The sequence below is a fragment of the Sminthopsis crassicaudata genome, chromosome 3 (genome assembly GCF_048593235.1).
Source record: "Sminthopsis crassicaudata isolate SCR6 chromosome 3, ASM4859323v1, whole genome shotgun sequence".
Taxonomy (NCBI): Eukaryota; Metazoa; Chordata; class Mammalia; order Dasyuromorphia; family Dasyuridae; genus Sminthopsis; species Sminthopsis crassicaudata.
In genome coordinates, this window is record NC_133619.1 from 48,739,881 (window position 1) to 48,767,550 (window position 27,670).

A 27,670-nucleotide genomic window follows, 5' to 3' on the forward strand; every position below is an offset into this window, starting at 1 on the left:
TAAAGACTAAAAATGCAATTGTATATGTTCCCTTGAAGAAAAGTGAATGAAATTTTGAAAAGGAAAACCAAAGATGCATAAGAACCTCATGAGAGTAATGCTTACTTTTATAAGCTCAGACTATCATCAAAGACTCCAGACTATCACATAGCTTTAAGCCTGTTCTGATTACAGAATTCAGAAACAAGGACAGCATATAGATTTTTTTTTTTCATTATCAGCCAAAAAAAAAAAAAAAAAGGCAAATGCTCAGCCATATACTACTAGCTGTGGGATCTTATGTAAGTCACCTTGGCCTCAAGGCCCATTTGTTTGTGTCTGTAAAATGAGAAGGTTGGACTAGATGACCTTGGAGGCCTCCCAGGGATAGATCTTTGATCCTATGTTCCACACATCACTATGCATGCATGTATGTGGGAGAGACAGTCTCTGACTCCCAGTAACCTGACTGAGGTTCTGAGAATGAGTTCTGTGACTAACAAATCTGACATGGATGGCACTCTAGTGTAAGTACACACTTAAAAAATCTTATCTTATTAAAAACCTCCCAAATCTTTATTAAATTGACATCGGTTTTATTCCTACAAATGTATTCCCTCATTCAAAAACATGCCACTTTATATGTACTTGCACAGTTGGTAAAAGGTAAAAATTACATGACTGACCAGGCTGAATTTATGAGTGGCATAAACTGTAATCGAAACCTAAATGATTCCATTTTCCATTTCACACCATAAGTAATATTACAAAATATTAGAACAGTAATGATTAATTTGAATTACCAGTACTGACAGCATCATTTAGAATCACTCCAGCCAACAATATGACAACCACACTAAAAAGTTAAAAACCACCCAACTGAAAAGTAAAGACTGCAAATAGTGTTCTGTACCCTAAATTCTTATTTGTAACCCCACATCCTATTCACTTATATATTACCAATTTGGAGCAATTACTGGGATTCATTAAGCTTCATCACAGCTTATGGCATTATCTCTGATAAAAACTGTCACCCTACAAATGTAGTATGAAGTGAGGGGAAATTATAAGACATAACTTGAATGAAGACTTAGTATTCTGATTCTTATAACTAAAAATAACTTCTTATTAAAGTTCTCATGCAACTAAACTTGAGCAACTTAAAGAAGTCAGTTAAGAAAAAGGAGGAGGAAGGAGGAGGAAGCCAGATCCCAAGTTCTGGCACCAAATACTTTATGAACAGCCAAGGAAATAATTTCAAAGCAGAAATAGGAACTAGAGCAAAGAAAGCAACAGTGCTGACTTCTGAAACTTACTTTTTGAATATACATGTAGTACCAGAATATTCATAATAAATAAATTTTAATTTCTGACACTCTTAAGAAATATTCTGGAATGATTGGTTCTAGAAAAAGTCCTCTAAAATATAGTGATAAAATCATTTAGTTCGTCATTTACCTTTTCCTCAAATGAAAAAATGTATCTGTACTTTTTGCAGACCAAAAAAAACATAAAAACTTTGGAAACTCTTCTGCAATATGATTGCTCCAAATATTTTCCCTGTATCTCTGTCTCAAGAGAATACTTATATAAGAATCATTACAATTTCTATTTCATTAACAGAAAACAATGTAAAAAATGAAAGAATAAAACATTCAGGATTTGATTCAAGAATGTATATATTATAAATACCCCCTCAAGGTTACCCGATTTCACAATTAGGAGATTTCTTCAAAACAGTGAGTCCTGATTAAAATTTAACTTAAAAGATACAGAAGTATTTGGGAAATTCTTCCTTGCTTTGAAATGTCAAGCCTCATAAACTCTCTACCTATATGCATTACCTAGAATTATATGATTTTTTAAAAGGCACAAAATGTTTCCAGCATAGCCAAAATAATTTGTATACTGTCTCCCCCTCTATGTTCAAATCACATTCACTTAAAGCATTTTAAAGATTGCTTCTTTTTTCCAAATCTCTACACAGTAAGGAAACCCAAAATAAAAATAAAAATACTACCTGTGTTTGGGCCCTAAATGTTTCCCTTACAAGGAAGATAGTAAGAGAGAGGGTGAGGGGAGTGGAGTGGAACGCTCACACATCCATATAAAAGGCACTTTCTCACTGCTGCCTGAAACACTGTGACTCAGCACAGGATCTCATCCCACCACTTTATTTATTTCCTATTCAACAATCTACCATAATTTTAAAACGTTACACTAGTCACCCAGGCAAGTAACTGTAGAAGCTCAAGTGATAGCTCAAAATGATCACTTTTGTTGCTTTCTGTAGACCAAAACAGTATCCATCTAAAGAGCTTCGCAAGGGGCTCTACAAACAACAGCGAAGCCTACAGGGAAATGGAACTCATTTTCCTCCACTTCAGCATATGAACTGTGCCCTGGTCCAGCACGTCCAAAAGGACAGAACATGGAGGGTGAAGTCACAACATTGAGTCCCTAGTCTACTTTTACTTAAATGCACTTTTCTTTACTCCCTCATTCTATTCAGAAGTTTAATTATTTGCATCATACTTGATTTAACTTTCACTTTTAAAAAATCTCTTCTTCTCTTAAGCTCTCCAACTGATTCTTCCTCTTTTGGAGAATCTGTGAAGGAAACTAAAAGGGGGGGGGAGGGGAGGGAGGGCACTGAGAAGTTCAACTTTTAAAATGTAGTTTAATCAAAGCCACTGATACAAACTTGTTTTTTACCGAGGTCACATTGAGAGCAGCCCAGAAGAGAGGGGGAGACCAAGTTCGAGAGAGCTGGAGGCAGCCCCGAGATAGAGGCAGGAAGAAGACTGAGTCCAGAGACAGTCTTCAGGCCAGAGATACCGCAAAGAGAGGCAGGGCTGAGTTAAGAGACATTCTCTGAGTGAGAGTCAGGGAAGAGAGGAAGAAGACTCAGTGCGAAGTTCTCCAGGACAGTGATAGCAAGGTGGTGATACATCGAAGAGAGGAATAAGACAGGACAGAGAAGGTCTCCAGGACAGATAAGACTCAGGCTAGAGCCAGTCTCTGAGTAAGAGATATAAGGAAGAGGGAAGGCTGGTCTAGAGAAGTCCTGAGCCAAATACAAGGAAGAGAGAAGATAGTCCAGATACATTCTGTGAGTGAGAGATACAGGAAAGAAGGGAGTTCTCCAGGACAGAGGTACCAGAGCAGAAAAGATTCAGTTCAGAGAAGTCCTGAGACAGAGATACAGGGAAGAGAGGAATAAGAATCAGTGCAGAGATAGTCACACGTGAGAGAAAAGACTCAGTCCTGATACATTCTGTGAGTGAAAGATACAAGAAAGAGAGGTAATAGACTCAGTCCTGATACATTCTGTGAGAGAGATACAGGAGAGGTAATAGACTCAGTCCAGAGCCGTTTTCTAGGACTGACACACATGTAAGAGAGGAGACTTCAGTCCAGACTCTCCGAGCCAGACACAGGGAAGAGGGAAGACTCGGTCTAGAGAAGTTCTGGGACAGATGAGGGGAGAGGAATAAGACTCAGTCCGAAGTCCTCCCAGACAGCGACACCAGGACACAGACCCAGTAAAGAGAAGACTCAGTCTCCAGGACGGAGACACAAGTGAGAGAGGAGACTCAGTCCAGAGACGCTCTCCGAGCCAGAGACACAGGGAAGGAGCAAAGCTGACTCCAGAGATAATTTCCGAGACTTGGACTTGCAGAGAAGAGCGGGAAGACTGAGTCCCGCACAGAGAGGGGGGGAAGGAAGGGCGAGGGGAGTGTGGACTCCCTCTGGCGGTGTAGACGTAGGGTCCCGGCCGGTTAGACCGCGGCTTCCCAGCCCTCAGCCCGTCCCCCCCCACCCCCCCTCCCGTGGCGCCCGCCCCGTCCCGGCCGCCTGCCTACCTGTAGCACCAGCGGCTCGGGGTTGAAGGCGAGCGTGAGCAGCAGCTGCATCCGCTCCGAGTCCTTCAGGTTGCGGAGCAGGAAGCTGCCCGAGTCCTTGGTCTCGGCATAGCGGCGCACCAGGCGGTCCAGCAGGCGCTGCGAGGGGCAGTGCACCAGGTCGGACCAGCCCTCCACGGCGTCGGGCGTGAGCAGCCGCACGTCGCCGTTGAGGCGGGCGAACTCCGTCTTGGGCATGGCCTGGAGCAGGTCGCAGCGCGGGCGGCCCGTGGCCCGCTTGCAGATGCTCTGGTCGAGCTGCGCCAGCTCGCGCTGCGAGCCCAGGCGCTTGAGCACGACGCGGCGGCGGCCACCCTCGCGGGGCTCCCCGTACTGCCCGAAGTACACGTTCTTCACGTTGAGGAAGTCCAGCAGGCGCAAGCGGCCCCACGCCTCGAAGGCCACCTGCCCGTTGAGGAAGCGGCGGCACCAGCTCGTGCCGAAGCACGCCGGGCACTTATTGAGCTGCAGGAAGCGCCGGTCCGCCAGCTCGTTGCGCTGCCAGGACGCCAGCAGCGACGGCGAGTGCAGCACCATCAGCACCAACAGGCTGCCGAGCGCCGCCAGCTTCAGCGAGCGGGACAGGCGGCCCAGCTTCGGGGGCACCAGGCGCCACATCCCGCCCGGGGGCCGCCGGCGCCCCCCCCAGCCCCGCCCCGGGGGGAGGGACCCCCCGCTGAGCCCGCGAGCCCGGCCCGACCCGGAGGGAGGCGAGGCAGGAAGGCGGGCGGGCGGCCGCGCGTGTGTGCAGAGCGCGGGGAGAGAGACGGGGAGTGAGCGAGAGGGACCGGGAGTGTGGCGGGGAAGGAAAGAGAAAGGAACCAGAGCCGGCTCCCGCTCCTCCCCCCGGCCACTTGTCCCTACCAACTCCTCTCGGGCTCTCTTTCTGCCTCTCTCCCTCCCCCGGTGTCTCCCTGCCCTCCGCCGGGTCCGACTCCAGCGGCGCCTCCTCCACACCAGCCAAGTTATAGAGAAGCCGGAGGGGGGAGGAGGGACGAGGGAGAGCGGGGAACGGACGGCCGGGAGCGCGCGCGCGTGCGCGCCGCACACGGGGGAGCGCGGGGCCCGGGATGGAGAGAAGAGGCTGAGTGAGAAAGAGGTTAGACCGCCTCCTACTGGAGACCGGGCGGAAGGGAGGAGGAGGGGCTCTGGCCTCCGCGAGACAGCACGCCAGCCACCCCAGCTGCCACACACTTTCCCCAGACGCGGGGCGGAGGAGGGAGATCCCTCCCCTCCCTCGTGTGAAGAGGGCGGGGACGGCGTGACGGGGCGGGGCAAGGCGGACGAATCGCATGCAGCCTCGGGAGCGTGCGCGCGCTCTTCCTGAGGGGAGGCTTCGAACGGACGTCCGGGGGTGGGCGGGGCGCCACCTTTGCTCAAGGAGGGAGGGGGCGGGGATGGCGACTTCTTTACTAGGAGGCGAATGGGGTGGAGATGGCATTGTTAGGATGCGGTCGAGCACAGCCACTCTGCCCTCCATCATTGCGGGGAACGAGGGAGATTCTGGGTAGGGTGGGTATCGCTTAAAAAAATGCTGGATTTTCGAGGGGGCGGGACGTGGTTTCTCTGGGACCGCGAGGGGCGTGCTCGGAGAGGCGGCCTGACGAACGTGGCAGTTTTCACGTGGGCGGACAGAAGGGGAACGGCACTTTAAAAATAAGCTTGCTTCGCCTCCCTGAGAGCTGCGAGTTCTGGTGGAGGAAAGAACCGGAGCTGCCCCTCCGCCGTGGGCTGAACCACGAATGGGGGGGAGGGGCGGAGCCGTGCTCTGACAACGCCCCCATGCCCTTTTAAGGATTTTGGGCACGCGCCTCGGGGACGAGGAGCAGGGGAGGGGTCGCCCTTCCCATAAAGAGGTGCGCGCTCTCGCGGAGGCGGGGCGGGGGAGGAGCTCGCGCTGCGGGAAAGGGGGACGCTCAGACTCGGGGCTAGCGAAGTGGACTGCCCAGCCGGGAACGGACGAGTCCTCCCTGTCCGGCGCCTCTTTTGCGTTTTCCCGGACTGCGTTGGGAGCGGGAACGGAGCCCTTCAGCTCCGGGCCGCGCCAGTGGGCTTCCCTGGGAAGCTGGGGCTGTAGCGAGCGGACCCCGGAACCAGCACCTCCCGGGGTGGGGGGAACAGCGGTTCTGGGGAAGAAGGGGGCTCCGAGCAATTAGGGAATGGGGGCGCAGTCACCCGCGAAGGGAGGCAGGGGAGGCGGAGCCGGCGTGGGCTGGTGACCTCGCGTCCCGCGGTCCTGCTCCAGGGACGCAGTCCTCTGCCTCTTCTGGTGCGGAGAAGTGGAGCTCATTTCTCCTGACCCCAGGAGCTAAATGCAAACTTGAGGGGAGAATTCGAGTAGTGCGCGGAAAGTGACGGGACGTTGCGGCTTAAGGAATTGTCCATCTGATGCTTTGATTTAGTCAATCCTTTGTTGCCCTGGCGCAGCAGTTTGGATGCTGCTGCTGGTGACTTCCATAAATAATGGAATATAATTCCACTTCACGAATTCTGCTAGTGCAGTGCATAACCGATGTATGATCTGGTGTAAAGGACGTGGGATCCTAAAAGTGAGGACAGCAGGTTTTAGGGTCTCTAATGCGAGAAACAAATCACTGACACCGGCAAATGAACAGTGTTAAATCAATAGTCGTTCACATAATGCCATCTTACACTGACAGCACCCGGGCAGCTCTGCCCTTTGAAGAAGGAGCCAAAGAAAGCCTCTTACAGTCTAAAGAGGAGGGAAGATTACAGGCACGAAATTAGGTTCCCAATGTCTTGGGGCTAGAACTAGAACTTGAATTACAGGTCTTTTGCCTGACAATCTAGTGTTGCGTGCCTGTAAAAACTTGTGAAAGTCAAAGATACTGTGCAAGAAAACGTTTCTTATTTTAAAAAAAGAACATTGTTACTACGTTAACTACTTGTGTGTGAGAGAGATTTCTTTTTGGGATATGGTCACAGCATACTTTATTATGTTATCTGAATGGTAACCAGGGCCCAGATTTAAGACCATTTTGGTTCAGAATGAGATGAAACATGTTCAAATCCCTTAATTCCTTACTTTACAAAACATTCTTACAGGCCTACAGTTAGTATTACTTAACAGAAATCAGCGGGAACATCACTGGGTTTTTTGTTGTTTTCTTTCTACTTCATGTAAAGGAGAATTTTCAATTAACAGTTTTACTTTTTTCTTTTAAAGTTTGCCCGTGGTCTTTGAGCCCCCATTTCTGAATAGCCAATTACTCATTATTTTGGGACTAGAAAGAAGAGAAATAGTCTACAATTTCACAGCCAATCTCGTTTTACCTATTCTGGAACAGGAAACTCCTCTAAAACACAGCAGGGAAGTACTCATCAAGGGTTTGCTTGAAAACTGTCAGAGGTGGAGCAACTCTCCTGTCTGCAAGGCTTCTGTTGCCCTTTTAAGTTACTCTGATTTTCCAACTGTGTTATTGCTTTTAAGCTCTTGTGCAGTTTAATCATTTGCAAAGTGGGAAGAATAATAATGTCTACCTCCTGGGATTGTTGTGAGGACAGAATGATGTGTTATTTGTAAAGCACCTTGCAAACCGTAAGGAGCTCGCTCAATAAATGTTATGTTCTTTCCTTCTCTCATCTTCCCATTTTACATCTCCAATCCCTTCTGCAGCTTCTCACACGATATGATCCCAAGGCCCTTTGCCATCATTTTGCTTTTCACATACTTTGTGAATTATCAGAGTCATTCCAAAAAATGTGCTTAGAATTGAAAGTACAAATTTAGGATTAAGAAAAATATTAAATTATTTGTACTCCAAGTACTGTGCATTCATTTAAGTCATAGCTTTTTATTCCCAAAATATATGTAAAGTTTTCAACATTGACCCTTAAAAAACATTGTGTTCAAGGTTTTTTTGTTTTTGTTTTTGTTTTTTTTTCTTTTCTTTTCTTTTCTTTTCCTCACTCCCTTCTCCGGACCCCCTCCTAGACAGCAAGTAATGTAATCAATATATGTCAAACATGTGCAGTTCTTCTATACATATTTCCACAAATAACATGTTGCACAAGAAAAATATCAGATCAAAAAGGAAGAAAAATGAGAAAGAAAACAAAAAGCAAGCAAACAACAAAAAAAGGTGAAAATACTATGTTTTGATCCACATTCAGTCCCCATAGTCCTCTTTTTGGATTGTGCATTTATTTAAAAATAAAGTATCTAACATTCTTTTTAGCTGATTTTTTTTAGTATTCTGTATTTCAGCTCATAGAATTAGCTTGAAGGGACCATAAAAATGATATTAGAACCAAACAAGATGAGAGAGATCAAGAAGATAAGTAAAATCAGGATTTGAGCCCAGAACATCTCACTCCAAATTTAGTCTTCTTTCTGCTATCGTATCTAAAACCTAATCAGTTTCACAAGCTAAATAAAGTTGTAAAACTCAGTGTCTGAAATAACCTAACACCAATATTCAAATCATCTGTAGAGCTTGGGACAAGTTACATAACCTTTGTATGTACCTCAGCTTACTCATTTTCAGAATGGGAATGATCTATGTACTACCTACTTCCCAATTTTGTAAGGAAAGAAGTTTTATTTTTCAAAGTCTGAGAAATAAGAATTGCTAATTATTATTGGGTGTTTTTTTTTCTTTTTGTTATATTAAAATGTGGGGGGAAAGACCAAAAGCTCAATTTAAATTAGGGGAGACTAGTCCACAGGGTACTTTCTCCTAAATTTTCAAATTTTCATTTATTAGTCCTTGAAAGTAGAGATTCTACCATGATCAATTAATCCTGTTAGATTCAAGATGACCTGATTTCAAATCCTTGGACACTAGGTATGTTTCAGGCACATAATTTAAACTTCTTCGGCCTTTAGTTTATTCACTAAAATGGGAATAATAGCATTTAAGAATTGATTGGGATAATTCACCTAGTGCTTTAAAAATCTTAAAGAGGATCAACAGTTCAAATGGAATTGAGTAGTAAAGTATTCATTTCCATCAGAGAATTCCAGTAATATTGTAGAACATTTAGCACTTTCTACCTTGAATTGGTGTAAAAAAGGTTTAAAAAAAGAAACTTTTATTTTCAAAACATGCAAAATCTTTTGTTCTGATTTTGTTCTCCTTCCCTTCACCGCACTCTCTCCCCTAAATGCCAAGTAATCCAATATATGTTAAACATGTGCAATTCTTCTATACATATTTTCAGAATTATAATGCTACACAAGTAAAATCAGACCAAAAAGAAAAATAAGACTATAAAATGCAAGCAAATAACAAAAAAATGAAAATATTATGTTGTGATCTACATTCAGTTCCCATAGGCTTCTCTTAGAGTGCAGATGGCTCACTCTTTCCCAAGACCATTGGAACTGACCCAAATCACTTCATTGTTGAAAAGAGCCATGTCCATCAAAATTGATCACCATAATCTTGCTGCTGTGCACAATGATTTCCTGGTTCTGCTCATTTCACTTATCAGTTCATGTAAGTCTCTCCAGCCTCTCTGAAATCATCCTTCTGATCATTTCTTATAGAACAATAATATTCCATAACATTCATATGCCACAATTTATTCAGCCATTCTCCAATTGATGGGCATTCACTCACTTTCCAGTTCTTTGCCACTACAAAAAGGGCTGCCACAAACATTCTTGCACTTGTGGGTCTTTTTCCCTTTTTTATTATCTCTTTGCAAAATAGGCCCAATAGAAACACTACTGGATAAAAGAGTATGCAGAGTTTGATAATCCTTTGGGCATAATTCCATACTGCTCCTCAGAATGGTTGGATCCATTCAACTCTACCAACAATGTATTAGTGTCCTCTCCAACATTCATCATCTTTTTCTGTCATTTTAGCTAATCTGAGAGGTGTATAGTGGTACCTTAGAGTTGTCATGATTTACATTTAGGATTGTTTTACCATTGAAATCGATCATAAAGTATTATTCATCTTTGTGTTCACCATAAAGGGGATCATAATGCCCCAGATATAGCAGAGATACAGGAAATATATATTGAATGATACCGACATTAATATCCAAGTTCCCTAATAGTGACCTCCTATTTTTTTTCTTTTTATCACAGATCACAGGACACAGTGTTGAAAGGGCCAGTTAGTCTAATCTGTACTCAAATGGCAATTCCCTGTGGAATGTACTACATATGCAATACACTTAATTCATTTTACAATCCAACACTATGTAAAACAAATTAAAGAGGCATGTTCTATACCATCTAGAGCTTTGTAGTAGATATTTTGAACATGTACTATAATAAGTGTGCCCAAGTGGCTATAATCGCTGATGTATTTAGGTAGGATCTCATAACACTTTTCAGCAGAAGGGACAATTACAATGTGGTTGTAATTTCATCTCCCACCAAGGCTGCCACTGTTCTGTTAACCAACTGATTTATTTCCTCTTTTTCTTCTCTTACAATCACTTGTTCTTCAGTCACTATTACTGTTACCCGTTTGTTTAATTTAAAAATATATCCTTATAGGATGCTTCAAATGAGAAAAAGCCCAATTTTTTTTTAATCACTAAAAGACTAGAAAAAGTTACCATAATTTCACTAGTAGAATTATTGGATGTTCTTGAAGCCTTGTGTTGTAAGCAGTTAAGTCTGAATAATAAACCCCAAGCCACTATTTTTTTAACAAGGTTTACTAAGGTGTTAGGTATCACAAGTTTGTTTAAATGTAAATAGTTTTATAATCTCTTTAGTACTACAAGAGAAGGGCCCTTTTGCTGAGGATCAGAGCATTGATGAACCAAGTGCTTGCACCATTTTTGATGGTATTCTCTCCAAAGATGACCTCAGTACTCAGCTGATCTTGCAGAGAACAAGTGAATGAAATTTTTAAAATAGCACTTATTAAATGTTTACTATGTGCAAAATTCTAGGGTTACAAGTAAAAAGGTAAGGGTTTCTGAGAGCTCACATTCTTTTTTATTTTTTAAATTTCATTTTTTGGGTTATACAAGTATATTCGGTTTTTTACATATTTCCATATGAATCATGTTGGGAGAGAAAAATCAGAACAAAAGGGGAAAACCATGAGAAAGGAGGGAAAAAGGTGAAAATAGTGTGTCTTGATCCACAGTCAGTGTCCATAGGTCTCTCTATGAATGCAAATGGCATTTTCCATCCAAAGTTTATTGAGATTGCTTTGAATCACTGAATTGCTGAGAACCAAGTCTCTCATAGTTGATTAATATACAATCGTGTGGCTGTGTACAATGTTTTTCTGGTTCTGCGTGCTTCACTCAGCATCAATTTATGTAAATCTTTCCAGCCTTTTCTAAAATCAACCTGTTCATTCTTTTTTATAGAACAATAATATTCTATTACTTTCATATACCATAATTTATTCAGCCATTACCCAATTGATGGGCATCTACCTCTTTTCCAATTCTTTACCACCATAAAAAGAGCCACACATTTTTGCACAAGTGGTTCCTTTCCCCTCTTTTATGATCTTTGTGGGATACAGACCCAGAAGTGGTACTACTGCATCAAAGGGTATACATAGTTTTATAGCCCTCTGGGCATAGTTCCAAATTACAGAACTCACATTCTAGTGGGGAGGTTGACACATACCAAATTTCAGCTTCGAGGCAAATGTTACAGTTCCATTGTACTTAGTGGCAACGCAGGTGATGATAATACATCACTTTTTAATGTCATATCTACTTGTATCAATTTCTGATAATGGACAATTTGAAAATGTCAAAGATTTTAGTGGCAAAAACTTTATTTTCCTCAGTAGTTCAGGCTGCAGCACCTAAAGAAACCATTGCCAGACTTTATGGAGGTTATTTCCCAAGGCCATGTCTTCAAGTTGTGGGCTGGAAGCAGGATTGGCCTGGTGAATATTACCACTCCCAGGACTCTTGGGGGCAGTGGATATTGATGGTGTCAAGAAGGTGGGCTCCTCCACAGTTATTTCTCTCCTTAGTGATAGTTGGAGGACTCAGGCTGGCAACAGTGTGGTGGTCTGGAGGGGGATCTTCAGTTCCCAGAGCTCTTGGGTTCAGGGTCCTGAGATATTTCCAGTGGGGTCAGAGGGAAAGTGATGATAGTAATAAACTCACTTAGATCAAGATTCCCCTTGTATCTCCCTTATTCTTATTCTTCCAGCTAGACTTTCATATCTGCTCAGTTCACAAGAATGGCTGCCTCTTCTCCACTCAAGTTCCCTCCCTAATGATGATGGAAAAAGGAGCTCAGATCACAGTAATGGGACTCTCTTATTTAGTCTCTTTAAGACTACTATTTTAATTATTAGCTTCCTATCTCAATCAGAGTTACAACGCGAAATACTTGATAAGCCAGAATTCCTGTTGTGAAATCAAGACTTGGGAAATCTAAGCAGCTTTCACTTACTCAGACCTATAATTATGATACAACCTCTTAATTAGCTTTGGGGTTGGAAATGTAAACAAGTGATTCATGATTTACTAATTATTAAGTCCTGCTACAAATATTATTGGGCATTTGGTCCTTAGCCCATGAGACAAACTGTATAGCCAATGTGGCTTGGCATTAAAGACTTAAGAATTAGCTTATTGCTATCATATAAAAAATACCTTCTAATAACCTCCTTAGCATCTTATATTAAAGTGTTGGGGATTTTAAACATTTTTTTGAGCAATGAGCAAAATCTGTCTTCAACATGTACTACTTGCAGCTTTGCCAAAAATAGTGCTAGTTTTTATTATTAGTCTTTGGCATTTTAAATTCTACTAGCTCCTTTTATTATGTTCTTGCTTTCTTATGTTCAGATCTGATAAGATCTTTTTTTTTTTTTTCCTTTCACATTTTAATGTCTATTCAAAAGGCAGGATTTTCCATTTTTCTCATTTTTACTAATGATATACTTAATATGTTCCTACAAGAGGGTTTTTTGGGTTACTCATCAATATATAAATAGCACTTTCATCATCAAGCTCATTACAGGACGAGTGATTTTCCACAAAATTAGAATTCTACCTGTATGGCTTCAACATCAGTCATGGACACTAGTGGTTACTGCTTTGAATTCCCTTTTATTTAAAGCCACAATATAAAATATCATTAAATATCCTCTGATCTTTATAAATACTTCTTAGACCTTTGGCCTCTGTCTTTCCTTCCTACCTTCTCTAATTCCCCAGAGGTCTTTCTTGGATTAGGTCTGCTTAAATTTCCAACTTCTACTTCCTGTTCTGACACCCCAAAACAATACCTTTTCCCCTGTTTGCTTCCTGAGTATGGGACCTCAAAGACCTAATGGGACTCAACATTTTATCATCTGCCCTATCACTTCCTTCCTCCAATGGCCTGTTCTTGGTAAGTGATAATCTACTTGAATTATTCCTCATTCATTAGCCTTCAAAGAGAACCATCTGGTAGATGATGCTGTTATACTTTCCCATGTCAGTGATTGAGTTCTCAACTGTCAGTTTAATCCCCCTTTCCCATCCTCTCTCCCTCTTAACCCCCTCAGTGTTCTCTGCAGTTCCTGTTTCATAATTTACAAATTTGCTTTCATTTTTAAAATGAAGGTTTAATCTTTTCCTATCCTTCTGATTTCTGGTGCTCAGTGAGATCTGGCTCCCTCTTGATAATAGTATCTCTGGCAACTTTTTCCATTTCTATTTGTATTTTCATATTCTCCTAAGGAAAAAAAAAAAAGGGGAAGGAAGGAAAAGGAAAGAAAGGAAACCAATAAATGCTTGACTTGTATACATATTTTGTTTGCCTCTATTCCTGGGGTTGCATAAAATTTTTCTCAAGTGAAAAGAGGTTGCAAGTGGAAGAAAGGAAGGAAGGAAGTAAATGTGTTCCCCAACTGTCAGTTGCTCAACTGTAAAATGAGGATAATAACAGTTTCTACTTCACAGGATTGTTGTGAGAATCAAATGATTTAGGAATGTATTTGTAAAGTGTTAGCACAGTACTTGACATGTAGTAGGCATTGTATTAATGTTTATTCTCTGGTCTATTCTGTCTCTCTTTTTGTATAATCTACCCTCCATGCTTGGAATGCTTCTCTGTCTCTCTTCCCTGGATTCCTGACTTCTTTTCATATTCAGCTCAAATTCAACTATAAAAGAACTCTTTCCTGCTCTCCCTTAATGCTAGTGCCTTCCCTCTGAGATTATCTTCAATTTAGTGTGTGTGTGTGTGTGTGTGTGTGTGTGTGTGTGTGTGTGTATGCACACAAAATGTACCTATTTCTTTGCATGTTGTCTCCTCCATTACAATGTAAAATCCTTCAGGACAGGAACTATTTTTACCCTTTTTCTGCTACTCTCAGTGTTTAGCCCTGTGTTTCATACCTAGTAACTGCTTAACAAATCCCTGCTTACTAGTAATAATAATAGTAATATTTATATTGTGCTTTATTTAAGGTTTGCAATCTGTAACAACTCAGAGTTAGGACCTATTACTACCCCTGTTTTATAGATGAGGAAAATGAGGCAGGCAAGTTAAGGGACTTGCCCAGGATCATTACTAATAAATATCTGGGGCAGAATTTGAACTCAGGATTCCCTGATTCTAGGTCCAGTGTACTTCTTAACTAACTGATTAGAAATAGAACTAGATTCTTCAGAAGAAGCTTTGAGGGCTTAAGTTATTGAGTAATTGTCAGAATTCTACCCAACTTGTTCAGATAAATTTAACAAAAATAAACAGGTTTTGAAATTTTATTATAAATTTGTAAAACCAAAGTTGTCATTTTATTTCAGTGTATGGTTAAATGAAGGGTAATGGCTTTTAAAATTTTTAAGATTTTGAGTAAAAAACTTCTCTGTAAATATGAAATTTGTATTTTAAGGACTTAATTCTATAGTTGCACTGCTATTTTACAATCATTGTTCTTCAGAGAGGCAGAGGCAGCATGGTATAATGGATACAGGACCAGTTTTGGAATCAGGAAGACCCAAGTTCAAGATCAATCTTGAATACAATAGTTGTGTGACTAGGGGACCTGGGATAAACCACTTAGCCAGTTTTCACTGCTTCCAAATAGGTTTCATGTGCAAATTACAAATGAGGTACCAGTGTGCATCAGGGAAAGGAGTTTCCATACTGAGAATTCCACCCCAACTTGGAGCCAAAATATGTGCATGCATATTTATGCCCACCTACTTAAACACAAAAATATTTGTAATTACATGGAAGGTTAATCAAATAAGCAGTTTGGAATCTACAAGACACATTTTATGCTTAATTATAGAAGTAATTTTTTGCCACAGTAAAAAAAAAAAAAAAAAAAAGCATAAGGGATACAAATTTTTTAAAATATAGCTACAGTAATTAAAAGAAAAAATAACTCCCTGAAGGTTTTTGTGTATAATAATTATTTTATTTACATTATCTCATTTCATTGAAAAAAATGGGCATTTTCACTAATTCTTCATTATTGACATAATGACATGGTTGTCTAATAAACTATTATATTTGGTGATTTAATTGTAGAAGTTTTCTGAACATTAAGTATTCCTTTTTTCTCCTTTCTCTCCCATCTTCCACTGGAACCAACATATATATATATATATATATACACAAAACTCCTATATAAGAATAGTCAAGCAAAACAACTTCTCACTTTGGACATATCCAAAATTATGTTTCTCGTTCTGCACATTAGTCTATCACCTCTTCATCGTGAGGTGGGCAGAACCAATGAATTTAGTTGATTATTTCATTGATCAGAGTTCTTATGGTTTTTTTAAGAAATGTTCATTTTTACAGTATTCATATTATAGTATAAGTTCTGTCTCTGCTTACTTACCAGATCAGTTCATATAAGCCTTCTCAGGTTTCTCTGAAACTCTTATTTTTTAATGGTCTAATAGTATTCTACTACTATTATTTACCATATTTTTCAAGCATTCCTTAATTGATGGAGGTACCCCTTAACTTCTAGTTATATTCACTATCAAAAGAGCTGCTATGTTTTTGTGTACCTAGGAACTTTTCCTTTTTTTCTTTTTTTCCTGGACTATAGATCTAGTACTGGTGTTAATGGATCGAAGGGAATGCACTGTTTAATAACTTTTAGGGCATAATTCCAAATTGTTTTCCAGAATAACTGGAATGATTTGCACCTCCATAAATGGTGCATCAACATACCTGATTTTTCAAATCCTTTGTAACATTTATCTTTTGTTTGTCAGTTTTGCCAATCTGATGGGTGTGAGCTGAAATCTCAGACTTGCTTTAATTTTCATTTCTGTGTTAGTGAGTTGCCAAATGCATTTTTCACATAGCTATAGATAGTTTGGTTTTCTTTCCCAGAAAACTATCTATTTATATTCTTTAACCACTTTCCTATTAAATAATTTTTTTCTTTACAAATTTGAATCAATTTCTTATATATCTTGAAAATAAAACTTTTATCAGAGAAATGCTGCTAAGATTTCTTCCCTTATAGTACTTTGCCAACTATAGAAAAAACTTTTTTGTTTGGACAAATTTTTCTGACATTCAGAAGCATCTTTAGCAATCATGTTATTGTTGTTACCTTTTAGGCATTCAGTCATGTCTGATTCCTTCTAACCTCATGTACCATAGCACTCCAGGTCTTCCTATCCTCCACTTCTCTCAGAATCTGTCCAAACTCATGTTTGTTGCTTCCATGATAATATCTATTGCATCCATCCTCTACTGACCCCTTTTCCTTTTGCCTTCAATCTCTCCCAACATTGCAGTCTTTTTCAGTGAGTCCTTTCTTCTCATTTTGTGGCTAAAATATTTACAATTCAGGTTCAATATTTGACTTTCCAGTGAGTATTCTGAGTTAAAATTTTTAAATACCGATGGATTTGATTTCCTTGCTGTCCAAGGGATTCTCAAAAGTGTTCTCCATTGCCACAGTTCAAAAGCATAGATTCTGAGATAATCAGCTTTCCTTATAGTCCAATGTTCATAGCCATACATTACTACTGGAAAAACTATAGTTTTAACTATAAGGACCTTTGTCAACAAGGTGATTGATGTATCTGTTTTTTAGTATATTGTCCAGATTTGCCATAGCTTTCCTTCCAGGAAGTGTTTTGTTTTGTTTTGCTTTTTTTTTTTTTTTTTTTTTTTATTTCATAGCTGCAATCACTGCCTACAGTGATCTTTGAGCCCAAGAATATTAAATCTAATATTGCTGCTATTTATTTATTCTCTCTATTTGCCAAGAAGAGATGGGACAAGTTGCCAAAATCTTAGTTTTGTTTTTAATGTTTAGCCTCAAGCCAGCTTTTACATCCTCCTTTTTCATTCTTATCAAGAAGCATCTTAATTCCTCTTTACTTTCTGCTATCAGAGTATTATCATCTGCATATCTGAAATTGTTGATATTTCTCCCAGCAGCCTTAATTCCAGCTTTTGATTCATCCAGACTGGCACTTTGTATGATGTATTATGCATGAAAGTTAAATCAATAAGGTTAACAACATACAATCTTAAACCAATCAGTTGTTCCATGTTCAGTTCTAATTGTGGCTTCTTAACCCACATAAAGATTCCTAAGGTGATTAGTAAGTTGATCTAGTGCTCCCCTCTCTTTAAAGACTTGGAACATTTTGTTGTGATTCTCATAGTTAAAGGCTAAAGTGAAGTCAGGAAGGAGGAGATGTTTGTTTTTTCTGGAACTCCTTTGATTTTTCCATAATCCAGTGAATGTTGGCAATTTGAACTCTAGTTTCTCTGTTTCTTGAAAAATCAGTGTGTTCTTCTGGTTATTCTTGGTTTGCATATTGTTTAAGTCTAGCTTGCAGAATTTTAGATATAACCTTTTTGATATATGACATAAGCACAATTGTTTGGTATTTTGAACATTTTGTGGTATTGTCTTTCTTTAGGATTGGAAGGTTGGGATGTAAATTGTTTTTTGTTTGTTTTTTGGGTTTTTTTTCCCAATCCAGTGACCACTGTTGTGTTTTCCAAAATTTTTGGCATATTAAGTGCAGCATTTTTAACAGCATCATTTTTTAGGGTATCAGATATTCAGCTAAAATTCCATGACCTCCACTCACTTTATTGTTAATAATGTTTCCTGCAACCCACTTGACTTTATTCTCCAGAATGTCTGATTCTAGAACAGTAACTACACCCTCATGATTCTTTTGTGTTTTTCAGCCCCTTCTTCTTAATCTCTTCTGCTTTTGTTAAGTCCCTATCATTTTTTATCATGCCCATTTTTGCATGAAACTTTCCCTTGTTATCTTTAATTTTCTTGAAGAGATCTCTTGTCTTTCCCACTCTATTATTTTCTTCTATTTCTTTATATTGTTCATTAAAAAAAAAAAAGCCAACAACAACAACAACAACAACAACAACAACCCTTCTTAGTTCTCCTTGCTATTCTCTGGAATTCTGCATTTACTAGAATATATCTTTCTCTTTTTCCTTTCCCTTTTGCTTTCCTTCTTCCCCCAACTATTTTGTAAAGCCCCATCAGACAGCCATTTTATTTTCTGGCTCTTAGTCTCCCACCCCCTTTGGAAAATTTTTTGTTGCTGCCTCCTGTACAGTATTGCAAAACTCTTTCTATATTTCTTCAGGCAATCTATTTATCAGATCTAATCCCTTAAATCTATTCATCACTTTCACTTTATATTCATAAGGGTATAAATTAGGCCTTCCTTATATAGTCTGATGTTCTACCTTACGTTCTTCAATTTAAGTCTGAATTTTGCAGTAAGAAGCTCATGGTCTGAGCCATAGTCATCTCCAAGAGCTTATCTACCTTTGACTGCAAAGTATATAATCAATCTGATTTTGATATTGATCTGGCAATGTCCATGTTTGGAATTGTCTCTTAGATTATGGAAAGGAAGTATTTGTTATGACCAGCAAGTTATCATCACAAAACTCTTTTAGTCTCTGTCCTGCTTCATTTTGTACTCCAATGTCAAACTTGCTTGTTATTCCAATTATCTTTTGATTTTCTGCTTCAGCATTCCAATTTGTAATTTCTAGAAGATGTTTTGGTCTCTTCAGCAGCAGTGGTTGGAACATAAACTCATATTATTACTGTGGTGATGAACAGGTGTCATTCAGTCATTTTGAGACTACACCCCATTACTGCTTCTCTCACCTTTTTGGTGATTAGGAGGGTTACTTCATTTCTTATAAGGTATTCTTGTCCACAGAAGTTATGTAGTTTTTATCTGAACTAAATTCACTCCGTTCTATCCATTTAAGTTCACTGATGCCCAAGATTTTGATGCTTAATCTTTCCATCTCCTGTTTGGCCACATCCATGTTAGCTTGGTTCATAGATCCTGTATTCGAGTTTCTTATGCAGTATTGATCTTTACAGTATTGAGCTTTCCAACTGTCACTAAACATATCCACAGCTGAGCTTTTCAACGTTTTTTCAATTTTGGCCTAGACACTGTATACTGTGATGAATTAATTAATATTGAAGCTACCTGAAGTTGTCCTCTGCTCTTCTCAGGAGGTATTGGATACCACATTCCAATCTGAGGGTCTCATTTTTTGGTGTCTTTGCTTTTATTATTTTAACACTGAACATGGAATTTTCTTGGCAAACACAGACTGCCGTGGTTTGTTTCTCCAGTGCATCACCTTTTGTCAGAACTTTCTACTATGACCTGCCCATTATGGCAAATTTAGTAGCTCACAATTTCATTGAGCTATGCAAATCTCTCACAGGCAGGGATCCAGAATAGGATGGGGGATCAGGTGGCAAGCAATGTATTCTCTCTCTCTCTCTCTCTCTCTTTCTCTCTCTCTCTCTCTCTCTCTCTCTCTCTCTCTCTCTCTCTCTCTCTCTCTTTCTCTCCCTCTCCCTCTTTCCTCTTCCCTTTTAATTCCCTGATGATCAACAATTGAAATGGTTCAATGAAAAATTGTCATAATTATTTCATTTATCATATTCTTCTATGATTTTGATTTACATATAAGTCACCTTGAGTAAAGCCTTCTTCAAGATTTTACATTTTGCTCTTCCAAATCAAGGGCTTTCATTTAATAAACAACAATATCTTATAATTTGTATCCTTAAAATGGGGTCTATTTGGAAAATCATTCATGAAAGTTACCTGATTCTCATATCCTTTTTGAGCATACCCTCAATGCATACAATCAAGGCTCAAAAAAAAGATATAAGGATGAAAAATAAATAAATTTATAACTGGTAGTTATTTGTCTTTTACTATCTTGTCCCTAATAAAGCCTGTATACATTTTTGTGTATTTTTTAACCATTTAATGACTTTAAAAAAAATTCACTCCTGAGAGATTTGAGATTCAATTTTATGGGATATAGGAAAAATGAAGAACATAAAAGAAAGGGTACTGGATTTTCAGATGAAACACCTATATTTGGGGCCTCAACTTGTCACTTAGTAACTCAATGACCTTAGAAAAATCACTTCACTTCTGTTTATTCATGTATAATATGAGTAAGTTTTACCATATTATCCCTTCTAGCTTCAAAATTATATGATTGTCACTTAAGCATAGATTTCTTACTATGGAGTTGATGGGGTTTCAGCTGTTTTGTCCCACCTCATTTTCTTAAGTATTATTGTCAAGGTTTTTTTTTTTTTATCATAGTACAGAAATGATTTAGTCTAAATGTGGTGCTGTCACTCCTCATTATAATAATATTTAACTGTAAAAATGCCAGCAGACCTGTTCCACTGTGCATCTGTTTTGTATCTTCCTGGTTTAATCTAAAAATACTCTAGGGATGATGTGGATTTCATGTCAAATACTATAGGCTCATTTTCTCAACTGTTTTTTGAAGCAAATACTCCCCTTTCTAATGGCAGATATTGAGGCAAATATTACTGATAGACTTTTCTTCTTATTTACATTGTTTTTCCAAATGAATTTGCATTTTGAAAGGGAATTCACTTAGCTACTATTATATTTCTCAATGGACCATAGATTGAAATTTTGGCTTAAGTGTTTAAGCTCTTTTCATCTTTTCCTTGCTCTAAATACTGCTTAGTAAGTGGTAATAGTAACCTGTTAAGCCTATTAAAAGTAGCAATTAAACACCTCTAAAATAGTAATAGTTCTAGTCAATATCTTTACTTTTGTTCATTTAACTTTTTTTCAGAAATTATACATACTTTAAATTAATCTAGTTTAACTGCGATAATCGATATAAATGTCTTCTCATCCCTCTAATTACCTATTTTTGAATTCCCAACACTTAGCACAGTGTTGGCACATAGTAAGTACTTAATAAATATTTATGGAATAAATTTAATAATTGGATCTCTATTTTTTTCTTTTGTTTATTTTTATTATAGTTTTTAATTGACAAAACATATGCATGGATAATTTTTCAACATTAACCCTTGCAAAAACTTCTATTCCAACTTTTCCCCTCCCTCTTTCCACCTTCTCTCCTAGATGGCATATAGTCCCATACATGTTAAATATGTTAAAGTATATGTTAAATACAGTATATGTATACATATTTATACAGTTGTCTTGCTACACAAGAAAAATCAGATTTAGAAAGAAGGTAAAAATAACCTGGAAAGAAAAACAAAAATGAAAGCAAACAATACCAGAAAGAGTATAAATGCTATGTTTTTGTGGTCCATCCTCATTTACCAGTATTCTTTCACTGGGTATAGCTGGTACTGTTCATTATTGATCAATTGGAACTGATTTGGATCCTCTCATTGTTGGAGAGGGCCACATCCATCAGAACTGATCCTTATATAGTATCGTTGTTGAAGTGTATAATGATCTCCTGGTTCTGCCTATTTCACTCAGCATCAGTTCACATAAGTCTCTCCAAGCCTCTCTGTATTCATCCTGCTGGTCATTTCTTACAGAACAATAATATTCCATAACATTCATATACCATAATTTATCCAATCATTCTCCAATTGATGGTCATTTGGATCTCTATATTGATATAATTATTAACTCATTTGACTGCACACATAAAATTGATTCTGAAGGGGTTACTTTTCTGTAATCATTTTGTTTCCTCTCTATTAAGATGTCATCCAGTGTTGCCCATCCAATGTCATCTGACTATAATCTTAAACATAGTATGCAGGATGTAAGTGTGTAAGCCTTTTAAAAAATCTATCAGTTTTTGGTCTCTTTCATTTCTTGATCCCAAAATATATTCTAAAGTATGTTTTTGTTTTGTTTTGTTTTGTTTTTACTAACATTTCCTTTGCTCACTTTATGCTGAAATCACCTTGCATCAGAATATAAGTTGATATTAGTTTGAAGAAGCTTGACAACTTCATTAATTTTTTTTTACTAGATTCTAATCTCATCATAGTAAATGATGAACTACTACTACCAATATAGATTCAAACCTGCTCTGCATCTTCTATTCTTAGACAGTGACTAAAGATACTCAAAAGTTATATAATTTGGGTTCATCCAGTCACATTCTGCATTCAGGTCTTCTTGACTCTAAGATCAACACCCTTTTTCCTTTGTCAAGATACTTCAACTTATCAGTATTCAAAAAAGGCTAAAGTTATTGGGAGCCACCTAGAAAAGATTTGATGACTGTGGCTTGAAATATGTGTGTGAGCATAGACACAAATATTTCTATGTAACATTGTATGTATGTATATGCATGAACATACATTCACATATGTGTATTTTGCTGTTGTTCAGTTGTGTCTCTTTGGGACTCCATTTGGGATTTTCTTGGCAACAATACTGTAGTGGTTTGGGTTTGCCATTTTTTCCCAATTCATTACATATACCCATACACACATTTTTATATGCATATATACACAATACATGTAATGCATTCACATAATGTGCCTATACATGTACATTCATATACATGTGTATATGTATATATGTATTCTTTGTACATATTTATGTCTAATCTATAACATTTAGTAGAAGGATAACTGAAAAGGATAGGTATTAGAAGATTTGTAATTTTTTTTGATCCACTTACTTGAATAAAGCATAGATTGAACAGTTATAAAATTTATAATCTCAAACCAAGAGGGATAGCTAACAGACTGAATGACAGAATTCATTTTTAATATTAGCTTCAAATATTTAATCACATCTAATAATATGACATTTAAAATGGATTTGTGTCAAACTTTATATTTGGATTTTAAAATTCCCCTTGGTCTGTATGAGAAAAGGAATAGAGGAGAGACCATTTAAAAAAGAATAGGACTTTGTTATGAACTACAAGCCCAAAGCTAGTCAGCAGTGCAACAACATTAGTGCAATTATAGACTACATTCATCGAAGCAGAGCATTCTGGGAGGAGGGAATAGCTTCATTGATAAACTCCCATATGGAGTATTATATTTAATTCTAGGAGCTGCATTTTAGGAAGCATATTTTTTAGCTGGAGTGTGCTCACACTGGGGCAACTAGGATACTAAAGAGTCTTAAATGCATGCATGTGAAAATTGATCGAAGAAGCTACCAATATTTAGCCAAGACAAGAGAAAATGATGGGATAGAGGTGGGAATGGCATGATTAACTTTCTTCACAAAAAGCTTCGCAAGGAAGGGGAATTAGTAAAAGTTCTTAGTTCCAGAGAGTAAAATGAAGAATGGTAAGGGGAAATTGCAAAGAGGCAAATTCAGAATAGGTAGGAACAAGTTCCTAAAAGTTAGAGCTGGTCCAGGAAAAGATGGATTGCTTTGAGATGTCTTGTAATCCTCATTCCCTGAGGTCTTAAAGGAAAAGTTGTAAGATCATACGATCACTTGTTGGATGTGTTGTACAGGGATGAGTATATATGTCTTCTGAGATATCTTTTTACTGAAATTTTGTGATGCTGAAAATTGAAAAAAATACATTATTTTCTGCCAACCTCCATTACCCTCTCCATTTGTTTATTGTGTATGTGTATGAATTATGAGAAGAGAGACAGAGACAGAGAAAGAGAAACCTAAATGTAGAGAGACAAAGAAACAGAGAGAGAGACAGAAAGAGGAAGGAGGAGGAGGAGAAAGTATTGCATTATAAACCTTAAAGAAATATATTAATGGAAGCCTGTTGGTTATTCATGTCTTTGTTAATGAATGTTGGCAGATAAACTTTAGCTTTTGTTATTGTAATCTCTTTGCCTTTGCTGATCTTCAGGTTCCAAACTATATTCCATGAAATATTTCTCGCTACCTTTGAAGGCACAATAAAATCCAAGTCCAACAGTTCTTTTATCTGCCTCCAAGAAGAACCCAAGAACTGTACTTCTATCTCTTTATATTTTGTTTTATTTTGCTTTTCAGGTGTATGTTAACTTGTCGATCATTGGACAAGAATCACACCTTGAGGGTACCAACAATTAAATTAAAATACGTAGATAATATAAGAATAGTTCCCTTGTCATTAAGACTAACACTGTCACCTCCAGTGAAAGAAGAATGGGGCCTTGTAGGATTCAGGGTTGTGTTATATTTTTAATTCATTTCATAGATTCACATGATCGGTTTTCTGGTAATGTGCCTCTCCGTACTTAAGAAGCTTGTTTACTTTTACACACACACATACTTACACACACACACACATACACACACACATACACACATGCACATACACACATACATATACACATTGTTATCAGATTTGAAACCTCTTGTGTTTAGTAGCTAAGAACTGCCGGAGTTTATCTTCTTGCATGGAATATTAGTTATTTGAGGCCAGTGACTAGTTTTGGTTTTTTGTTTGTTTCATTTTGTTTTCCCTCTGTCCCTCAGCATCTGTCACATAGATTGTTTTAAACAATAATACTTAGCATTTTTAAAGTAATTTAAGATTTTCAAAGTGTCTTATATGGGTTATTTCATTTGATCCAACAACAATCCTTAGTGATAAATGCTGTGATACCCATTTTATAAAAGAGGAAATTTAGGCAAGAGCTAAGAAAAATATGAGGCAGGATTTGAATTTAAATTTTCCTGATTTCAGGCCTCCAGCCCTAATCATCACCTAGATTCCAAAAATGATAGATCAATTGCATAATTAACAGAAGTATCACAATAGAGTTTTACTATATCAAAGATGAAGCTGAAAAATAAAATTTCAAAAGTCCAAAAATATTTGTAATTATCCTGGACCAAAAATGTTAGAGCTTGAGTCAAAGGGATTTTGAACTCCTAGAGGGGCTATAGACTTGACCAAAGTCACAGCAATAGCTTCCAGTGGTACTTAGATTAGAATCCAAATCTTTGGATTTTCACACACTTTTCAAAGTTGTTTTCACTTATAAATATAACTTGGATATCCTTAAAATGTATAGCTATTAATAGGTGGCATGCTGAACATTGCTATTTTTCTGATCTAAACATTTTGGAGAGCAATATGGAACTATGCCCAAATGGCTATCAATCTGTGCTTACACTTTGACCCAGCAGTGTTTCTACTGGGCTTATATCCCAAAGAGATCATAAATGAGGGAAAGGGACCTGCATGTGCAAAAATGTTTGTGCCAGCCCTCTTTGTAGTGGCAAGGAACTGGAAATTGAATGGATGCCCATCAGTTGGGAAATGGCTGAATAAGTTATGGGATATGAATGTTATAGAATATTATTGTTCTGTAAGAAATGACCGGCAGGATGATTTCAGAAAGGCCTGGAGAGACTTACATGAACTGATGCTTAGTGAAGTGAGTGGAACCAGGAGATCATTATATACAGTAACAGCAACATTATAGGATGATTAGTTCTGATGGATGTGGCTCTATTCAACAATGAGGTGATTCAGGCCGATTCCAATAGACTTGTGATGGAGAGAGATATCTAGACCCAGAGAAAGGACTGTTGGAACTGAGTATGGATCACAACATAGTATTTTCATCTTTTTTTGTTGTTGTTTGCTTGTTTTTTTTTTCTTTTTGTTCTGATTTTTCTTGTGTAGTATGATAATTGTGGAACTATATATAGAAGAATTGCACATATTTAAAATATATTGATTGCATTAGTTGCTATCAAGGAAGGGATGGAGGGAAGGGAGAGAGAAAAAAATTTTGGAACCCAAGGTTTTGCAAGGATGAATGTTGAAAACTATCTGCAATATGTTTGAAAATAAAAAGGGAAAAAAAAGAAAGAAAAAGGACAAAAAGAAAATTGCTATTTCTTTAGTAAATACAAAATATAGCATTGATCTTTTAGCATATTGTCATTTAATTCAGGAGCTAAATTCAGGTGCCAGCTCAATGCCTGTGTTAATTTCATCACTGAATGTCCTCAACCAAGGAACCATTCCAATGTGAAGAGTAGTAAGCTAAAGTTTACAATGTTGTTGCTAATTTCTTTGCCAATTGACTTCTGTAATTTTATGAGCTGGCCTAGAATCAAATTAACCATTCATAGATGCTGCTCATCTTATTTTATTTTATTTTATTTTTTTACTATTGCCATTAGGACAATGAAGATGTTTTGTCATGTTGCTTAACAGGCTAAATATCAGGAACACTATATATTTGTCTCCAACTTTTGAAAGAAGTACATAAGACACTGTAAACGTATCTGAATTCTGGGGTGTTAAATCAGTTCAACTCTACAATTTCCTGTATGCTTGAATCCCTTGATCCTTCCTCTTGCACTAACCCCATGCCATCTCCAGTGCTGAATTACTCCCACCATTTGCCTTCCTTATTCCAATTCACTGAATAGAGATAGAGGAAATGATAAAATCAAAACAAATTTATTATCTAGTTTGAATGGGGCCCTCACTACAACAAAGACAATTCATTTACATTTGCCAAATTGAGTCACTATCTCATTCTCCACTACAAGTAATCCAACCATTTTTATCTTTCTTCCAACTTCCCAATATACACCTTTTTCCTAACTTCAGTTGAGGACCTTGCCTTCTATTTCAACCTCCTCAAAAGTGGCCATTTTCTCAGAGTACCTTCTCCCTTTCTTCTCATCTCATACTCCCAGACATCTTCCATTAATCTCTTCCTTCACTCAAGTCTCAGATGAAAAGTAATGTAATTACCTTCTTGCAAAGATAAACTCCTTTTTAAGCACCCCAATCTAATCTTATTTTCTCTAGTAGATCACCCCAATTTCATCTCCAGTCGCTCATCTTCAGCCTTTCACTAACTATTATTTCCCCACTTTAATAACCTTTTCTAGACCCTACCATCCCCTCTAGCTATCTCCCTAAATCTTCTCTTTAAAAGTTAAATCTAATTTAGATGCCTCCACTTCCGCTCTTTACACTCTCTTCTAAAGCCTTTGCAGTAAGGTTTCTGATGTCATTATTCTGATATTCATTATTCATATGCTCCCTGAAATTATCAGTGATGTCATCTGCCAAATCTTAGTCTTTTTAAAAATTATCCCTCTTTAACTTCTCAACATTTAAAATATTGATCATCTTTTCCTGTAAATTTTCTCCTCTATGGGCTTTTGTGACAGTATTCTTGCCTGTGTTTCCTCCTACTTGTCTGACCACATCTCTTTCTCTTTTGCTGCATCTTCATATCACTCCAGAATTTAGGAGATTTTCCCACATGGCTTCATCCTGGGCCCTTTTCTCCTTAGGGTCCAATCTATCACACTTTATGGTAACACCATTAGCTCCCAATTGTTTGAAGTTTTGTTTCTATACAGGCATGACCTAGATCTAAATATCCACCCTAATATCTTTCTTGATTTCATCTTGCATCTGTCTCTTGAACATCTTAAACTAAAGTTCCATAGATATCTCAAATTTAAAATCTTGAACAAATTCTCTTTCACATAAAATCTCCCCTTTGCCCAAATTTCATATTGGTATAGAAGGCACCATCCTCTTTCTAGTCATACTTAGGTGTTATCAGCTTTTAAATTTCACTTAACCTACATATACAATTTAT

The 27,670-nt window shown here is 38.2% G+C and overlaps 1 protein-coding gene and 1 long non-coding RNA gene across 2 annotated transcripts in view; one reads left to right on the forward strand and one right to left on the reverse strand.

Moving 5' to 3' along the window:
* Window positions 1-4,915, reverse strand: part of DIPK2A (divergent protein kinase domain 2A) — a 38,820-nt gene extending 33,905 nt beyond the window's left edge. The window contains exon 1 of the mRNA XM_074298416.1: window positions 3,846-4,915. Within this exon, the coding sequence (XP_074154517.1) occupies window positions 3,846-4,502 (657 nt within the window). The 5' untranslated portion in view covers window positions 4,503-4,915. The remainder of the gene's footprint in view (window positions 1-3,845) is intronic.
* Window positions 1-27,670, forward strand: part of LOC141564828 (uncharacterized) — a 176,574-nt gene that overhangs the window by 84,777 nt on the left and 64,127 nt on the right. The gene's annotated exons all lie outside the window — the stretch shown is intronic.